Here is a 16094-nt window from a genome sequence, read left to right on the forward strand (position 1 = left end):
AGTTGGCGTCCCGAGGAAAGATGGAATGGGCGAGACTCTCGTAGGAACTGCAGTATTTAAATCAGCGGCTGACTAGAGCAAGTGACCCAGAGCAGTTGAGCCGATGCAGGACGGACAAGGTAGCAGGACGTTGCCGTGGTATGGCATGCGACTTAAAGAGTAGGAGCCTGTACAGTGAACGTGATAGCGAAAGAGCTAAAGTTGACTGAGAGGCTTGACGATGTTGGATGCAAGTCGAGGGCGGATGACGGTGGCTGTAACTGGCGAGGGCGGGAGAGGGGATCGATGCTGCAAGTGGCGGATGGGGAAGCTCGAGAGGAGCTTCAACAGGGGGGGGGATTGGGATCGGGTCAACTGGTTGGGCGGGGGCGGGCCTGGGGGCGCTTAGGGACCTGGGGCTAGGTGGTTTTTGGTGGTACCAGTGCCGCTTTTTAAGTACCCAAGTGTTCGAATCGTGGAGGGGCATGCATCGGGTGCAGGGGAGAGGACGTCAGGCCTGGTCTGGTAGGCTGGCGACTCTGCGTTCCATGGCGTCTGGTGTCACGTCGGTTTCCGTTTCCTGATGTCCTACTCCGAGGACCGACAGCCCGGCTTGAGCTTCCTTGCTCCCTTGGCCGTGAAGCATCTGGTGAGTGGGCCTGTCGATGTGGATGTTGCATCGGCTTCTGGAGATTGTGGACCGGGTGTGGCGTGCGGGGAGCATGTCACAGACTGTCTCATTTTGGTCTCGGCCAAACAAGCAACACTGGGATGGACAAACCTCATCGTGACAAAGGGTAACGGTATCGCTGCTGTGTATTTCTATTTTGTTATTCCGTATCAAATCCAACGAGGCCTTCGTGTGTAGTGCTAGGTAGTTGAGGGCGAAGGCAAGCGTTCCGAAGACTGAGTACAGGTTTCGGGGCAGCGATGCACCGACGACATGCGACCGGGCAGAAATGCGTGGGGGTTGTCGCGAGACAAACAAAGGTCGATAGATGCCAGGCGGCTGCAGTAGGGAAAGCAGAGGACAAAGGTTCCCGGCCGAATGCCGACGTGCGGTGCCAAGAAAGAAGATGCTGAAGGGATGCAGACGAGTGAGGCAGCACGACGCAACTCCGGTGTTGTCTTTAGATATTGGCCCGAGCAACAATCTGTGTCCCCGGACGCCGCTACATGTGCTGTCGTCTAGCGAACGCCTTGGCCTTGCGTCACGAGGCAAGCGCAGTCGTGTATCGACGCCAATTGCTGATCTGTTGGAGGTTTCGCGTACGCACGCACTTGCGACCGAGTGGCAGCATCGGTGTGTTGTTTTTGGAACAATCATGGATCGTACAAAGCAAAGAGGCGAGGCGTACATGATTGTCTTTTGTGTCTCATGATGGCTTTGTGGCCATTGTGATGGATAACTGTCAGCCAGGAGCATCATGGACCATGGTTCTTCCATGTTGTTTGCACTCGACCAGCTCGGAATCTGCCGCTACGGCTTGGAACCACGAGGCACCGTCATTTATGGCTTGAAGCTTGTGGTTGCAGGGCTTTTTCCGTCGGGGGATGTTCTTGCGGATATAGTCGTCTAATATTTTCTGTACAACCATATTTCTTTCTTTCTTGATAAGTTGTAAGATTCCTGCATCGGGTCTGGTGTCAGATTGACGTATCGCTGATCTGAATCTAGAAACTGCTAGACAACTACTACCTTACCCACCGTAGGTAGGTACTTAAGTCGGTACTATGTATGGGGAGTATCCACCCGTACTAACTCCAGATGTCCAGTCTATAGCAGAATATATTTGTCAACAGACAAGTATACAACAAGATATAAAGTACCTAGTATACTAATATGCGACGTATATCATGGTACAGAGCTCGATAGCCACGTACCTGATCTGGCTAAATACTAGGCACTTTTGGCCCCCTACTGTACCTCGGTGCTTGACGCCAGCATACACTCCGTGGCATGGCCACATGGGTTTTCCAATTTTAGCATGCAAAGGCGCAATTGCACAAGGACAAAGGGCAATTTTGTCCGAGCATGCACACTTGCCAGCTACTGTCTTGATATCCGGATGTTTTGATCTTTGCGCGCCTGTGCTGGCCGGTGTCATTTGCTGGCCCCCTTGCTGACTGGACCACCACTTGCACCAATTCATGGAACAATCAAGGACAGAACAAAAGAAACATTGCCAGCTTAGACTGAGGCAGAAATGCAATAATAAATAAATAAATATGCCACGAAGCTGCAATATTTTCTACTACTCCATAGCTAGTATTTGATTCAAGCTGCCCTCTATCGAAACTCTGTGCCGTCGAACCACACACAGTGTAAGCTCCACACCAGAAGCCACAGAAGACTTATCGACAAGGAGCAGCGAGACTGCATCGTCATCTTCTTCAACTCCATCCAGCCCGCAGCAACATCGCTAGCTACACGGAGCATTCAGGGGATCCGAGCTCCCATGTTCCCGCCACTCCGTATCCCTGGAGCTCGACTGTTGCAAAAACATGGAGCCCGGATTGTAACCTGTCGTGCTGGGCTGTATCCTCCATTCGCGCAACCGTCCATCTCGCCCTCAAACGGCGCGCCTTGTCAACTGCAATGTCGCGGCGCAAAGACCAAAACTACCATCAAGCTGTGTGACTTGCCCCAGGGCCCAATCAAGTCCGAATTCAAACCCCCTCAAGAAGAGGAGAATGAGCCCAGCTATCCCACGGTAGTGCTCCAGGCACGCCGCAACATGCGCAAGTTTGACAACTGCGTGCTTCTCACCCGCGTCGGCAGCTTCTACGAATTGTACTTTGAGCACGCCGATGAGTATGCCCCCCTTCTGAATCTCAAGCTGGCATCTAAAAAAACCAACGCTGGGCCTGTGCCCATGGTAAGAGACGAGCCCAATTTCCCCCTTTTCTTGGAATCTTGCAGCTCACACTATCCATCATAGGCTGGCTTCCCCTTCTTCCAACTGGACCGGTTTCTGAAAATTCTAGTCCAGGACCTGAATCGCCACGTGGCTATAGCTGAGGAATTTCCCAATGACGCCGCAGACAAGGTCAAGTCTGGAGGCTTGATGCATGACAGGAGGGTGGCTCGAATTGTTACCCCTGGCACCCTGATTGACGAAAATTTTATTGATCCGTATGCGAACAACTATGTTCTGGCTATACACTTTGCCGACAGCAAGGAGACACCAGAGTTGAAATCTGCCATGGTCGAAGACAATGGCATTCGTGTTTCACCTCCAGCAAGTCCAATGCTACTTGGCCTGGCATGGCTGGACTTGTCGACGGGCCATTTCTTCACGCAGTCCGCAGAACTGGCTTCTCTACCATCAATACTGTCCCGTATTGGCCCTCGAGAAGTTGTTCTGGATGAGAACATCGAATCCCAAAAGGATCATGACATCTTTTCCATCCTAGCTGAGGACAGACATCTAATAACGTACTCCCCCAAGGGTGGCCTGACGGACATCGGAGACTGGACACCATTATTAGAATCACCAGTACCAGAGAGTGCCCGGAAAACTTTCACAAGCGAGGAAGTCCTTGCTGGTGGCCTAGTCCTAAACTATGTCAAGGGACGACTCCAGGGAATGACTGTGAGACTACTGCCGCCTATACGACACGAGAGCATGCAAATCATGAATATTGATAAAAACAGTCTGCGGGCCCTGGAAATCAAGAAAACGATCCGGGATGGCCTCTTTCGCGGGAGTCTTTTACATGCCATTCGACGAACAGTTACAAAGAGTGGAGCAAGACTGTTGAATGAATGGCTTAGCTCGCCCTCTACATCTCTTGATGTCATCAACACGCGACAAAACTTGGTTGCAAGATTCATTGCTGCCGAGCATCTTCGTGATTCCATCATTATGCTACTCCGACGGAGCCAAGATTCGCAACGACTAGTCCAGAAGTTTTCTCTGGGAAGAGGCGACGCCGACGACCTTCTAGCACTGGCACACACTATTCGAGCCACGGAAGATATCGTCATTTTACTCCAAGAAGCAGCAGCGTCAGGTTTCGATGCCGCACAGAACGAGTGTCTTTCGGGGCTTTTATCGCGTATCGATCTCACCCAGCCACTTAAACTAGCTCGCAAAATCAAAGGCGCCATCGACGAAGAAGGCATCGTCCACCAGCATGAAGTAGAAGACTCCGAAGCAAGCCAGATGCTCGCACTTGCCCAAGATATTGTCGCAACCGAGGGATCTCAAGAAGACGCATCATCCCTACACAAGAGCAAAAAGAAACGACCAACATCCATCAAGGAGTACTATGCCGAAGACAACGACGCCTGGATCATGAAACCTGGTGCGAGTATCAACCTGAAAAGGCTACATGCGCAACTTTCGTCTCTGCTAGATGAGAAGATTGAACTAAGTGACTCTCTTCGCGAAAAACTCGGTGCTTCTAGCCTTACACTGCGGTGGAGCACAAGCCTTGGCCACATTGCCCATATAAAGGGGAAGGATACCAAGAATCTCACCAACATCCGAGCCCTTTCGTCCAGCCGCTCAACCACATCCTTCCGCTTGTCAGAATGGACGACGCTAGGCCAACGTCTTGACCAAGCGCGCTTCCACATCCGCCGAGAAGAGCAGAAGGTGTTCCAATCCCTTCGCGAACAGGTCGTCCGGAACCTCGTCAAGCTGCGCGGTAATGCCGCAGTCCTCGACGAACTCGACATCTTGACATCCTTTGCCAGGCTTGCCGTTGAGCAGAACCTCGTCCGCCCCAAGCTCAACAACTCTACAACGCACACCATCATTGGCGGGCGACATCCCACCGTTGAAGGCGGCCTGGTAGAACAAGGCAGAAGCTTTGTCAGGAACGATTGTCTTGTGGGAAGTCAACCAGACGGCTTGCTCTGGCTGATCACGGGCCCCAACATGGCAGGAAAGAGCACCTTTCTGCGGCAAAACGCCCTCATCACCATCCTTGCCCAGATCGGATGCTACGTACCCACTTCGTATGCGGAGCTGGGTATTGTAGACGCCATATTCAGTCGTGTCGGCTCCGCGGACAACTTGTTCCGCGACCAGAGCACCTTTATGGTCGAAATGTTGGAAACGGCCCAGATTCTCAAACAAGCGACGCCACGGTCGTTTGTCATCATGGATGAGATTGGTCGGGGGACTACGCCTGAGGACGGCACCGCCGTCTCATATGCCTGTCTGCACCACCTGGTCACGGTGAATCGGTGCAGAACACTGTTCGCAACACATTTCCATGGTGTCGCTGATTTGGCGGCATCAGATGGACTGTGCACAGTCGACGGCGGCGGTCCGGTACAACTATACTGCACTGACGTGGAGGAAGATGACCAAGGGGGGTTTGTATATGTTCACAAGCTACGGAAGGGCATAAATCGACGGAGCCATGCTCTCAAGGTAGCCAGGCTGGCAGGTTTGCCTGAGCGAGCCATGGATACTGCAACGCAGATCCTCGAGGCACAGGGCGCTCCTAGCACGTTTTCTACAGGTGCTGCGTCGGGGGCTATTTGATGGGCGTGTACAAAATACAATGTACAATAGCGAATCTAGGATATAGATGTATTATTATTATTGCACTTTTTCTCGTGTTAGCCAATACTCTGGAAAGAAAAGGGCAATACAAGTGGTATAAATTATAATACGAGGTCATAGGGTGGTGATACGTGTGTCATCAGGAGATATTCAGGGTTAAAAAGCTCTTGAAGTTGTTTCATAATCATCCAAAAGGTTGTTTTATGTCGATGGAAGAAGAAAAAATAGCAACTAACCTTTTCATATATAGCGTGGAGCTCAACGTCGAAGCGGCTTCATCACGTTTCACAAAATCATTTGTACAAGTCGTCATGTGAGGCATAGCTTTCATTACGTGTCGTGTGTCAAGAGGACATTTCCAGATATCCTGGCTGACCATCAAGCGACCTATGTAACCTTTTGGAAGATGCATGTATCGTAAACCCAACCGAGATTGTGAAAGCCAGCCCAACGCCGTTATTCCGAGATGCCGTTTAGTCACTGCAGCAAAAGTCAGTACGAGCTCAAAACAACCCCCCAACAGGGGAGAATCCACGTACAAGAGACCACCGAAACCCTCCTCGTCCTCCTCCTCAGACTCGTCCTTCTTCTCCTCCTCGGCAGGAGCGGCGGCAGCACCGCCGGAGGCGGCAGCGGCAGCAGGGGCGGCAGCAGCGTAAGCCTCAGGGTTGGCAATGCGGTCCTTGAGGTCCTCAATCTCGGGCCAGCTGATCTCGGTCTCGACGGCAACGGCAAGGATGTTCTTGTAGGAGTTGACGACGGAGTGCATGACCGAGGGCAGGGTGGGGAAGTTGATGGCCAGGGAGATGGTGGCAATGGTGGTGATGGCCTTGGCCAGGGTGCCGAGGAGCTGCTCCTCGCCAATGTCGAGAATCTCGGCGGGGAAGGCCTGGCCCTGGTCGTAGACCTGCTCGATTCCCAGACCGTACGTGAAGGGAGAGATGTTCATCATGTTGAGCAGGGTGGCCTCGGAGGGGCCGACCTTGTTGCCGGCCTCGACGAGCTTGAGATCGGTGGTGATTTCAATGGTACCACGGGCAATCTTGGTGGGGACACCGAGGGCCTGGAAGAAGGACGTCTTGCCGGGCTCCATGCCGGTGTTGCCAGCGGGTATCCAGACATCGACGGGAGCGACGGCACCGGCACGAGCAGGGGCGGCGACACGGTTGGCCAGGAGCTTGTCACGGATATCCTTGAGGTCGCCGTTGGTGAAGACGAAGCCGACATTGCCCTTGACGAAGGGCAGGAGACGCTCGTACTCGGGAGTGTCGTTGATGAAGGTCTTGAGGGCACGGCGGACCTATTGGCAGCAAACTGGGTTAGCAAAAATCAAATCGCTTCGGAAATTTGCCCACAGAAATTGTCCCGACTGTTCAATGGCTCGGTTTTTGTCCGTTATTTTCAAGGAACTGCCACATACCATAGTGTTCTTGCCCATCAGGACAACACCATCTCCACGCAGGGAGTGGCGGACTTCGTGCATCTGCTGCGAGCTGACATTGTCAATCGAGACGATGAAGACGGAACGGTACTCCTCGAGCAAGCCCTTGAGCTTGTCGAAGTAGCCGGCCTTGTTAGCAGTCTTGCCCCCCATATCTTCTTATTTGTGAAGGCAGGATTTTTTAGGGCAAGGGGTATATATATGAGGAAGAGGATTTGGTGATGAGGTTGCGTGATGGTGTTGTCGCAAACTAACTTGTCGAGGGTGGGCGAAATTTCGGATTTTGTTTCGCCAGTCACGAAAATGTGTGCTATGCGAGCCGCACCCCGGCCCGTTGCAGCTTAGGGCTTGCCTGGGCTAGGCTGGATCAAGAAAATATGGGCCACACGATGCATCTCCAACGAATAGTCACGTGGTTCTTTCACTCACCTTCTGGTATCCACTTCTGAGTGTTCCGACGGCCAACCAAATGCCAGGCAGAGAGGTAAGAAAAGTGACATACAGAATGTACTTTTTTTTCCTGCAGGTGAGCTTTCAGTATGTCAAGTTTTTTGCTTTAAAACGATGTTAAACATACAAGTCAGGGCAACTGAACAACACTGAAAATAGACCCATTGGGTCAATTCTCGGCCCCCTTATATATCCCTCGAAATGAGTCTCACGGCAATCCCGTATAATCGGGTTCAGACCATAGGCAATATCCTCTTTGCCACACGCGGTGGCAAGATTCACTCATTCAACCTCTCGGACCATAAACACATATCAACATGGCAACACCCCGATGTAGAGAAGCAAAGCATAGCAGGTGACTCACAAACCCAGCCTGAGAGTGAGACCAAAACACCAACGAATGCTGAAAATGCCCCTGAAACGGAACAAAGTGAGCCGCCGGCCAAGAGACAGAAAGTTGCTGAAGGCGACCTGAACATTTCCGTAGGAGATGCTACTGCAACAAAAGAGGAAATTGTGCAAAAAAAGGTCAAGGGTGGTAAAGGAAAGGGAAAGAGCGACAATCACGGTGATAAGTCACGAATGGGAAGGGTGGTAGACCGCCCTCTCATCACACTCTTGACATGTACAGACGACGGGAAGCATCTCATTGCCGTATCGGGACATGACAAGTCTGTCTGGGTGTTTGAGCACGACGGCGAGGGTCAAATAATTCAGCTCAGCCAAAGGTACAACATGTCTTTAAAAAAAACACGCTTGATATACACACACAAGACTAACACGAACTAGAGTCATGCCCAAACGCCCCAGCGCCATCACCACCGGACCCGGCTCTCAAATCATAGTCGCCGACAAGTTCGGCGACGTATACTCCCTCCCACTCATCATGACGCCCCTATCACCATCAAGCCGCGCTCTCCGCGCTGCACCAACCCCCAAACCATCATTAACCGAACCAGCAGCCAACACCTTCACCGTCCACTCCAAGCGTAACCTCGAAGCCCTCGAGCACCAGCGCAAGCAACTAGAGTTCGAAAGAGCCAAGGGGGAAGAAGCGAAGTCTGAAGGATCAATCTTCGAGTCCCACCTACTACTAGGCCATGTGTCCATGCTCACGTCTCTGATCGTCACAGAGAACCAGGGACGGAAGTACATCCTCACAGCCGACAGGGACGAACACATCCGCGTGTCGCGCTACATCCCACAGGCCCACATCATCGAGGGCTTCTGCCTCGGACACAAAGACTTCATCAGCGAGATGACGATCCCCCTCCGCAGAGAGGACATCCTCGTGTCCGGAGGCGGAGACGACGAGCTGTTCATCTGGGACTGGAAAGCCGGCCGCGTCCTCTCCAAGACGAACCTGCTAGCCCTGGCGCGGGAGATTGCGCCACAAACGACGCGAATAGCCGTCTCGGGCCTGACATCGCTGGTATACCCCGAGGAAGGCGGCGTGACATATGTTCTCGCCACATGCGAGGAGTAAGTTTTCGCTTTTGAGGCACCAGAGCCACATTGCCTGGCAGGGTATTAACAGAATCGACAGCATCCCGGCCATCTTTACATGGCAACTCACACTGGACAACGAACTCAAAAACCCTGGCATCATCCAACTGCCCTGCAACCCACTGCACGTCGCCATCGCCTCTGCTTCCAACGAGACGGCCCTTAAACTCGTCGTGGCCATGGACCCAGGCCAAAATGTACAGGCCAAGAGTCTACACGCATACACCCTCACACGGACTGAGCACCGACTGTCGTCTGATGTGGAAATACCTATTCACGGACAACGCAGTGATGGGCCAGAGATGCAAGTTTCTGAACGCGAAATTCGCAACATGTTTTATGCGATTGAAAACTTGCGCAAACAGGGAGGTGCTGGTGAGGATGCGGGAACTGATGCTGTTGCAGAGGGCAATGGAGAGGTAGAGGCTAGTCCTGCCGAGGGATAGATATATATGTATGTAAAACTATGAAACAAATTTTACACGAGATGATAGAATTCAAAAGAAAAATCAAAATTCAACGTTACGCATGGTCTAAGTCTGCAACTACCAAAACTCGTCGAATCATCTATATCCTCTAAACGCCAACCAACCAGATGAAACGCTCACAGCTTCCCCGACAGTCAATAGCGACTTAGAGCGCAGTCTTGCTTCACCACCCCTCCCCGTTCATGCTTCATATTTCCCATAAATGCGTGGGGCCACAGCTGCTTATTATGCCCTTTCTTCGGTGTGGTATCGATGAGATCGCAAGAAACGATGCGCTGCGTGATTCAAATCGAGAGAGTCACATGCGCTGCGCTATTAGCAGTTCGTTTATATTGTCGGCAATGTCCGTGATCTCGGCCCTCCCTATTCTAAGAGCAGACACGTCAAATCGTACAGCCCCCACCTTGCTGTCAACAACTTTTTTGTAATCGAAAACATCGCCAAAATCAGTCTTCCCGTCCCGGCCGTTTACTGTGAAGCGCACTGGACACGCTCGGCGCCGGGGTGGCCCTCGTCATCGTCCTCGTCCATGCCAGGGCTGCCAAAGACTCGGTTCTGTGACTGGCCATCCATATCTTCCAGATCGGCGGGTTCGGTCATGGCATCAGTGGGAGGGATGTTCTGGACAGACGGTTGAGGGAGAATCTTCTGCAGGGCGGCGAAGGCAGATTGATCCTGAGTCCAGTTCTTCTCGGGGAATTTGACATTGAAGTGGATAAACAGGTTACCGAAATTGTGGTGGCGATGCGATGGCATTCCCTGCCCACGGACCATCTTGATGGATTCTAAAAACAAGAGGTCAATATACACGTGGTCTTGAAAAAAATAGTGCCCATGGGGAATTAAAACTCACCGGGAGCAATAGCCTCGCCAGGTAATATGTCAATAGCAAGCCAGCGATCATCGAGGTGCTCAATGTAAATGGTACCGCCGGCCAAGGCAGTGACGAGTTCAATGTCGCATTTGTAAAGCAGATCGTCATCCTTGCGGGTGAATCGAGCGTGAGGCTTCTGCTCAATCTCGAAAACAACGTCGCCAGCCTGAACTCCGGGGGACTGGTCGCCCTCCCCGCGGAACTCGACCTTTGTGCCACTGCGTACTCCCTTATCGACGTGGACATGCAGGACTTTTCTGTCGACAATCGTCTTCTTGCCATTGCACTGTTTGCAACGGTCCTTCTCTTTGATGATTTCACCTTCACCGTTACAATCCGGGCAAACAGTCTGGAAGCGCTGAATCATGGGACCCATCTGGCGCATCATGGTCTTCATACCATGGCCGTCGCAGCCCGCGCACTTGCTAACAGCACCCTTCTTACCGCCCAAGCCCTCGCACTTGGGGCAAATGATGGATCTCTGCAAAGCCAGCTTGGAAACCTTGCCTCGGTAGATGTCTTCGAGAGAGACCTTGTGAGTGTGGTGAATGGTGCGAGCCTTGGGGGGACCACGACTGCCGCCGCCGCCGAACATGCCTCCCATGCCGCCGAAACCACCGCCTCCAAAGAACTGGGCGAATAGGTCCTCGGCGGGCATGCCGCTGCCGCCCCCAGCGCCATTAAGGCCCTCTTTACCATACTGGTCGTAGATTGATCGCTTTTGAGAGTCGGTTAGGACTTCGTATGCCTCTGTGGCAAGCTTGAATTTTGCTTCGGCTTCGGCATTGCCAGGGTTTTTGTCTGGCGTTGCTTGTTAGACTGATGCAGGTGATGGAGAGGACGACCAAATAATCTCAAGGCCACATACCAGGGTGATTTTGCAAAGCCGTCTTTCTGTAGGCCTTCTTGATTTCAGCCTCTGATGCGGTACGCTCGATCTATAGAAACGTTAGATGATTATCATTGTTGTCGAAAGTTAGATATTTGCGTGTTCACATACCCCAAGGATCACGTAGTAGTCTTCGCTTGACATGGTGACAGGCTCAAGGAGCTAGTGAGCAAAGGTGGTTGGAGTAGGGATAAAGATATCCAAGTCTGTCAGGGCGCGAAGGGTTGATTATGTTCAACACTTTCAGTCCGCAGTGTGATCGCAGCTATATTGAGTCTGGTGGAGGGGGGACCACGTATTAGTCAACATGTACAGAAACCAACAGAAAGCGACTGATGCGGGAGGCGGCCAAGGCGGGAGGCGAGGCTCTGGTCAAACAACAAGACGCAACAACGCAACCACGGCGGGATCTTGTATAATGACAGGCCTCGCGCTATGAGTATCCAAAACAAGCGACTGTGCAAGTAGTGACCATCTCAACGTACTCTGTGATCAATCAAGACAGAAATGGGGAGATGAATGTGTTTATTGTCGTTGGTGGCGGGGCGCCTATCTGAGAAATTTGCCAGCAGTAAGCGGCGTCGGTGGCCCCTGGCAAATGCCCTGCGACAACAGGTGCTCTGAACGAAAAATATGAAAGAGTAAAGAAAAGGGACGAGGACGTCTGGTATTTGTGTGTGCTTGGAGATCGAGAAGGTCGCTAGCCTGTTCAAGCCTGGATAAGGTAAGGAAGAGAATTCGAGTGGAGGGAGAAGAGATGAGATTATAACAAAGGGACCAGGTTGGAAGTCTGCGAAAGCGGCTCCTGGGAAAGTTGGAGTTCAAAAAAACAAAGTCTCGTTCCTCTAGGACGGAAGACGGCGCAGGGGTCCGCCCCAAGGTAGTGCGCCTCATGGAAATCTATCGAAGAAAGTCGAGTCTGTGGCGGTGCTGATAATGCAAGACGTGATCGCAAAGGACACACCCCCCAGACAAGAACCACGAGGCTCCGATAAAGCGGTTTATATCAAGAAAATCTGCATTAAATAAGCTATGAAAATGTATTACAGGCCTTTTTGCCAGAGTAGCCATCTTTTTCTAGAAAGTTGAGCCTTGAAAATGGTGCTCTGACAAAATACCTGGATGTCGCGCACTAATAGTCGCAGCCTGGCTGTCCCCGCCTGCGTCGGCAACGTGAGGCTCAGAGGGGGCTGCCCATATTAATCCATGTTTGTTCGATCCTTGTCAGCATTGAATCCATCAAGTCATACTACGTAATGTACGGAGTACACCAGAGTCCAGATGTTCGTCCGGAGCACTCAATCTCCGCCCTCCGACTGGTCCGCCCTGGTACCTCCTTTAACCAAACACACCAGCTACGTTGATCATGGTGTCGTGACGCCCTTGGCTCGGGCTATTTGTGCGCCCTAAGGAGCCGCACTGAATCAGACCTCGTAACGATCGGGTGGCATTTTGGCCTTGGGGTCACATTAAACTTCAGTTGACTTGGAACTTGCGCTGACTAGAGCTCCCTAAACCGCCTTAGCAACAATGCGCGCACCCTTTCCATGTTGCCATATTAATGCATATTGCTGATCTCTCCGGGGATCAACAAATCACGGCGGCCAAGGCAGAACACCATGCTGTGCCAGAAAAAGTTGAAATCTTGATAATACGGGTATGTAGAGTAAGACATTATACAGTAGTTTATTATTACAAAAACTTCGTCTTCACGCCCAAACAACACACGGGGCGCCCCTTCATTAATGAAGAACATGGGGTATGGTGGTATCAATAAAAAAGAGTATACTGTCCAAGCAACGCGCTCCATGAAGTGGTGCACACTCACCTCGTAGGGCGATGACATTACGCCACTGTACTCCAACAGGCATACACATCTTCCTCATCAAGCAATCATCATCCACTGGGTCAAAAGCTTAGAATGCATCCTCAAACGGACAGTCAACACTATCATGACCATCTCGCTCGCACACCGCACACCACTTCCCTGTGTCAACAACTCCACTCTCCTTGCCCGCCACTGGCCCAGATTCCATCGGGTTCGGGAGGATTTTGATAGCGGGAGCTGCAGGAAATGCTGCCTTGGGCTTTGTCGGCGAGAGCGGAGCCGGGTGGGCGTCTTTCACGCCCAGAGAGTTTTGAAGCTTCAGGCCTTCGCGAACAACATCCTTGCCTGTCTTTATGTCACTAGCAGCTTTGGCACCCTCTGGACCAAACATGTTGGTGCAGGTCAAAATGTCATGCCCACCAGTCTCGCAAATCTCGCACCAGAGAGTGCTATTCTCCGTGGCTGTTGAGTAGGCGTCGCTCTCATGCATCGTGTCCAGTGTATTACCTCGCCTGTGGTTAGGCTCCCTCGTGTGGCTCACCTCGGGGGATATAGGTTCGTAAAATCGGACGGGAATGACTGTGTCGCGCGAGTCTCTGAGGGATGAGCGATGTCCCGAGTTTTTCTGCGTCGCGAGATTACCCCCGCGAAGAGCCTCTAGCTCCTGTTCAAGCTCTTCCTCCCTGCCATTCTTCTTGTCCAGCAGCGACTGCAGCTCTGCGACTTGCCTTGCTAGACTTGCACGAGCCGTCTCGCCGTCCTCGCCACCATTCATGAAAGACCCCCGGCGTTGTGTCGGTGTTCGATCCTCTGCGTCTCCGATAGAGTCTCTGCTGAGAGAGTGGATGATGGCCTTCAGTCCTCTGATTTCGTCTTCCTTCTGCTCTAGTTCTTTTAGCAGCGCCCCTTTGTCGTCGTGAGGGGCGCCACCACCAGGGCCGCTTTGTTCACGCTCGCGTCGCAACTCCGTCTTGGTTCTCTCTACCTCGCCTCTCAAGAACTCAGCCTCACCTCTTGCCTCAGCCTCACCACGACGAGCATCCTCCAAGCCTTCCTCGAGCTCTTGCACAAGTTCTTCGAGTTGTCTCAGTTGGCTTGCGACGGAATCAACGTCAAGATTTCTGGCCTCCAGCTCCCGGATGTCTCCCATGAGCTCTTCGATACGCTTCTCATACACTCGTTCGGTTTCTGTGCTAGCCATCTCCAATGTGTCAATGGTGCTGCGGAAGTCTGCCCGATGGGCGTCAAACTCTGAAGTGAGCATGGCGATCTTGTCATTCTTCTCCCGCAACATGGCCCGCAGTTGAGCGGAATCCTTGTCGTCGAGGCTGTTCCTCCTCATCTTAGGCATATCCGTATTTTCGATAAGGCCTTGAAGTTCAACTAGGCTGCTCTCCATTTCGGCCAACGTCGTAGCTTGATCCTTTAGCTGCCTGTCACGGTCCTCAAGCTGGGATCGAAGGCGTTCCATCTCCTCTTCATTAGCAGCATTGGCTCGGGAAGCCGGGCGCCTCAAGTTCAGAACAGACACGGAGCTGCCAAGTCCGTTCGGCCCTAGCCTTCGCGGGCTCCCAGAAAGAGACGGTGTCGACTCTTCGTCAAAACCAGGGGCGGATCCTAGGGCCGAAGCACTGCGGGGACCTCCAATGCTTGGCTTGCGATCAATTCGAGATGGTTTCTTGTTTGGGTCGCCCGCTGTGCCACGGACGCTTTGGGTAAATCGATTGTTGTTCGTCGGGCTGCCATACCTTGCAGGTGGCCTGGGAGCCGGCGTACCGATCGAGGGACGAGGTCCAGGCGTCATTTGAGTTCGGCGCACCGGGGAATCTGGCCTTGGAAGAGATGTTCTCGGTGGTCGTTTGGGCCCGGGGCTGGGTACTCTGGCGCCAGGTCCGACGGAGACGCTGAACTTGGGCAGGCCTGGCGGCGTATAGTTTACTCCGTTGGCTCGCCCATTGGCGCTTGCAGTTGGGGTCATTGGGAACGAGCTGGTAGAAGAACCTCGACGAGACGCCTTCACTACCGGAACAAATATGCCCGCGCCTGGGGTTGAGGTGGCGAAATAAGATATTCTATTGAGTGTCAACAAGTTAGCGCTGCTACTTTGGAGGCATGACAAAGAATTTGAGCATCGCGGAGCAATTGCAGGTAAAACATACCCATCCACATCGCCGCTGTTCTTGCCCCTCGCAGCAAAGTCCTGGTGAAGCTCAACGCCGGCAAAGGTGCCTTTTTTCCCCTGAACGGTACCGACAAAGCGAACAGTACCGTACATGCCACCGGGAACGTCGACAGTATCTCCAACGAGGAGATCTTCAGCCGATTGGCGGCGAGGGGTCGCTGGAACCATGGCTGGCGAGGAGTCGCTCAATACTGTGTCGAGGGCGTAACTCTCGCTGACATCGGGTATGCTGGCCAGCGAACTAGGGGTAAGAGCAGCAAGCGAAGCTTTTCGTGACAAGCCCAGGCTCGGAGGCAGCAACTTGGACTGCGCAGTAAATAAAGTATTTAAATTGGGGGTCGAGGCAAACGACGAGGGACCACGTAGTCGCGATAAGGATGGTCTTGAGCGCAAGGCTCTGGTCGACGTGGCTGTGGTTGTGGTGGTGGTAGTAGAAGCCATCGCGAGAGCAGAAGACCAGATCGGGCCAAGATTGGCTGCCCACCCTCAACGGTCTGGTAGTCTTGGGAGCGCTCGGGCAGGTACAGGAAGCAACTTGCGCCTGCCGTGTTGGTTCTGCAACCACGAGCAGTCGGTGCCCGCTTTTGCCCGCACTAGACTCTCGATGTCTGGACGTTTGTTTACCCAAGAACCCCACGCCTGGCTTCTGCACCACCGGGCAACTACTAGAACCTAGGTAGTTACCCAGGTCTCTGTAGTCGTAGTACTCCGTATCAAGAGCCGAGGAGTGGGAAAACAAAATAAAATAAAATAAAATAAAATAGCCGAGCGCACCTAAGCCGTCAGCCCTCCAGCGGCTATGGACCGGCGACCAAGTAGCGCAGATTGGAGAATGGGAAAAGGGACCTAAAAGGGGGCGTTGGAGCGACCAAGACAGGCGCTGCACATCCAAATTGTGGGCTCGTAATTAAAGCCAGCGAAGGAACGAACAT

The 16094-nt window shown here is 52.6% G+C and overlaps 5 protein-coding genes across 5 annotated transcripts; 2 read left to right on the forward strand and 3 right to left on the reverse strand.

Moving 5' to 3' along the window:
• Nucleotides 1–2717: 2717 nt before the first annotated feature.
• Nucleotides 2718–5483, forward strand: MAA_05697 (DNA mismatch repair protein mutS; the record flags this gene model as incomplete). Its single annotated transcript, XM_007823695.2, has 2 exons — nt 2718–2858; nt 2922–5483. 2 exons carry the CDS (start codon nt 2718–2720, stop codon nt 5481–5483), a joined length of 2703 nt encoding a protein of 900 aa, XP_007821886.2.
• Nucleotides 5484–5977: 494 nt separating this feature from the next.
• Nucleotides 5978–7098, reverse strand: MAA_05696 (60S acidic ribosomal protein P0; the record flags this gene model as incomplete). The annotated part of the gene is made up of 3 exons (XM_007823694.1): nt 5978–5984; nt 6044–6804; nt 6925–7098. The coding sequence occupies 3 exons, from the start codon at nt 7096–7098 to the stop codon at nt 5978–5980; spliced, it is 942 nt and encodes a 313-aa protein (XP_007821885.1).
• A 498-nt stretch (nt 7099–7596) lies between these two features.
• On the forward strand, nt 7597–9347 carry MAA_05695 (WD40 repeat 2; the record flags this gene model as incomplete). The annotated part of the gene is made up of 3 exons (XM_007823693.1): nt 7597–8123; nt 8185–8877; nt 8933–9347. The coding sequence occupies 3 exons, from the start codon at nt 7597–7599 to the stop codon at nt 9345–9347; spliced, it is 1635 nt and encodes a 544-aa protein (XP_007821884.1).
• A 510-nt stretch (nt 9348–9857) lies between these two features.
• Nucleotides 9858–11296, reverse strand: MAA_05694 (Heat shock protein DnaJ; the record flags this gene model as incomplete). The annotated part of the gene is made up of 4 exons (XM_007823692.1): nt 9858–10174; nt 10243–11064; nt 11132–11201; nt 11264–11296. The coding sequence occupies 4 exons, from the start codon at nt 11294–11296 to the stop codon at nt 9858–9860; spliced, it is 1242 nt and encodes a 413-aa protein (XP_007821883.1).
• Nucleotides 11297–13068: 1772 nt separating this feature from the next.
• On the reverse strand, nt 13069–15603 carry MAA_05693 (Cytoskeleton-associated protein, Gly-rich domain protein; the record flags this gene model as incomplete). Its single annotated transcript, XM_007823691.1, has 2 exons — nt 13069–15052; nt 15140–15603. 2 exons carry the CDS (start codon nt 15601–15603, stop codon nt 13069–13071), a joined length of 2448 nt encoding a protein of 815 aa, XP_007821882.1.
• Between the last annotated feature and the right edge of the window lie 491 nt (nt 15604–16094).

Source organism: Metarhizium robertsii (assembly GCF_000187425.2).
Source record: "Metarhizium robertsii ARSEF 23 chromosome Unknown MAA_Scf_2, whole genome shotgun sequence".
Lineage (NCBI taxonomy): Eukaryota > Fungi > Ascomycota > Sordariomycetes > Hypocreales > Clavicipitaceae > Metarhizium > Metarhizium robertsii.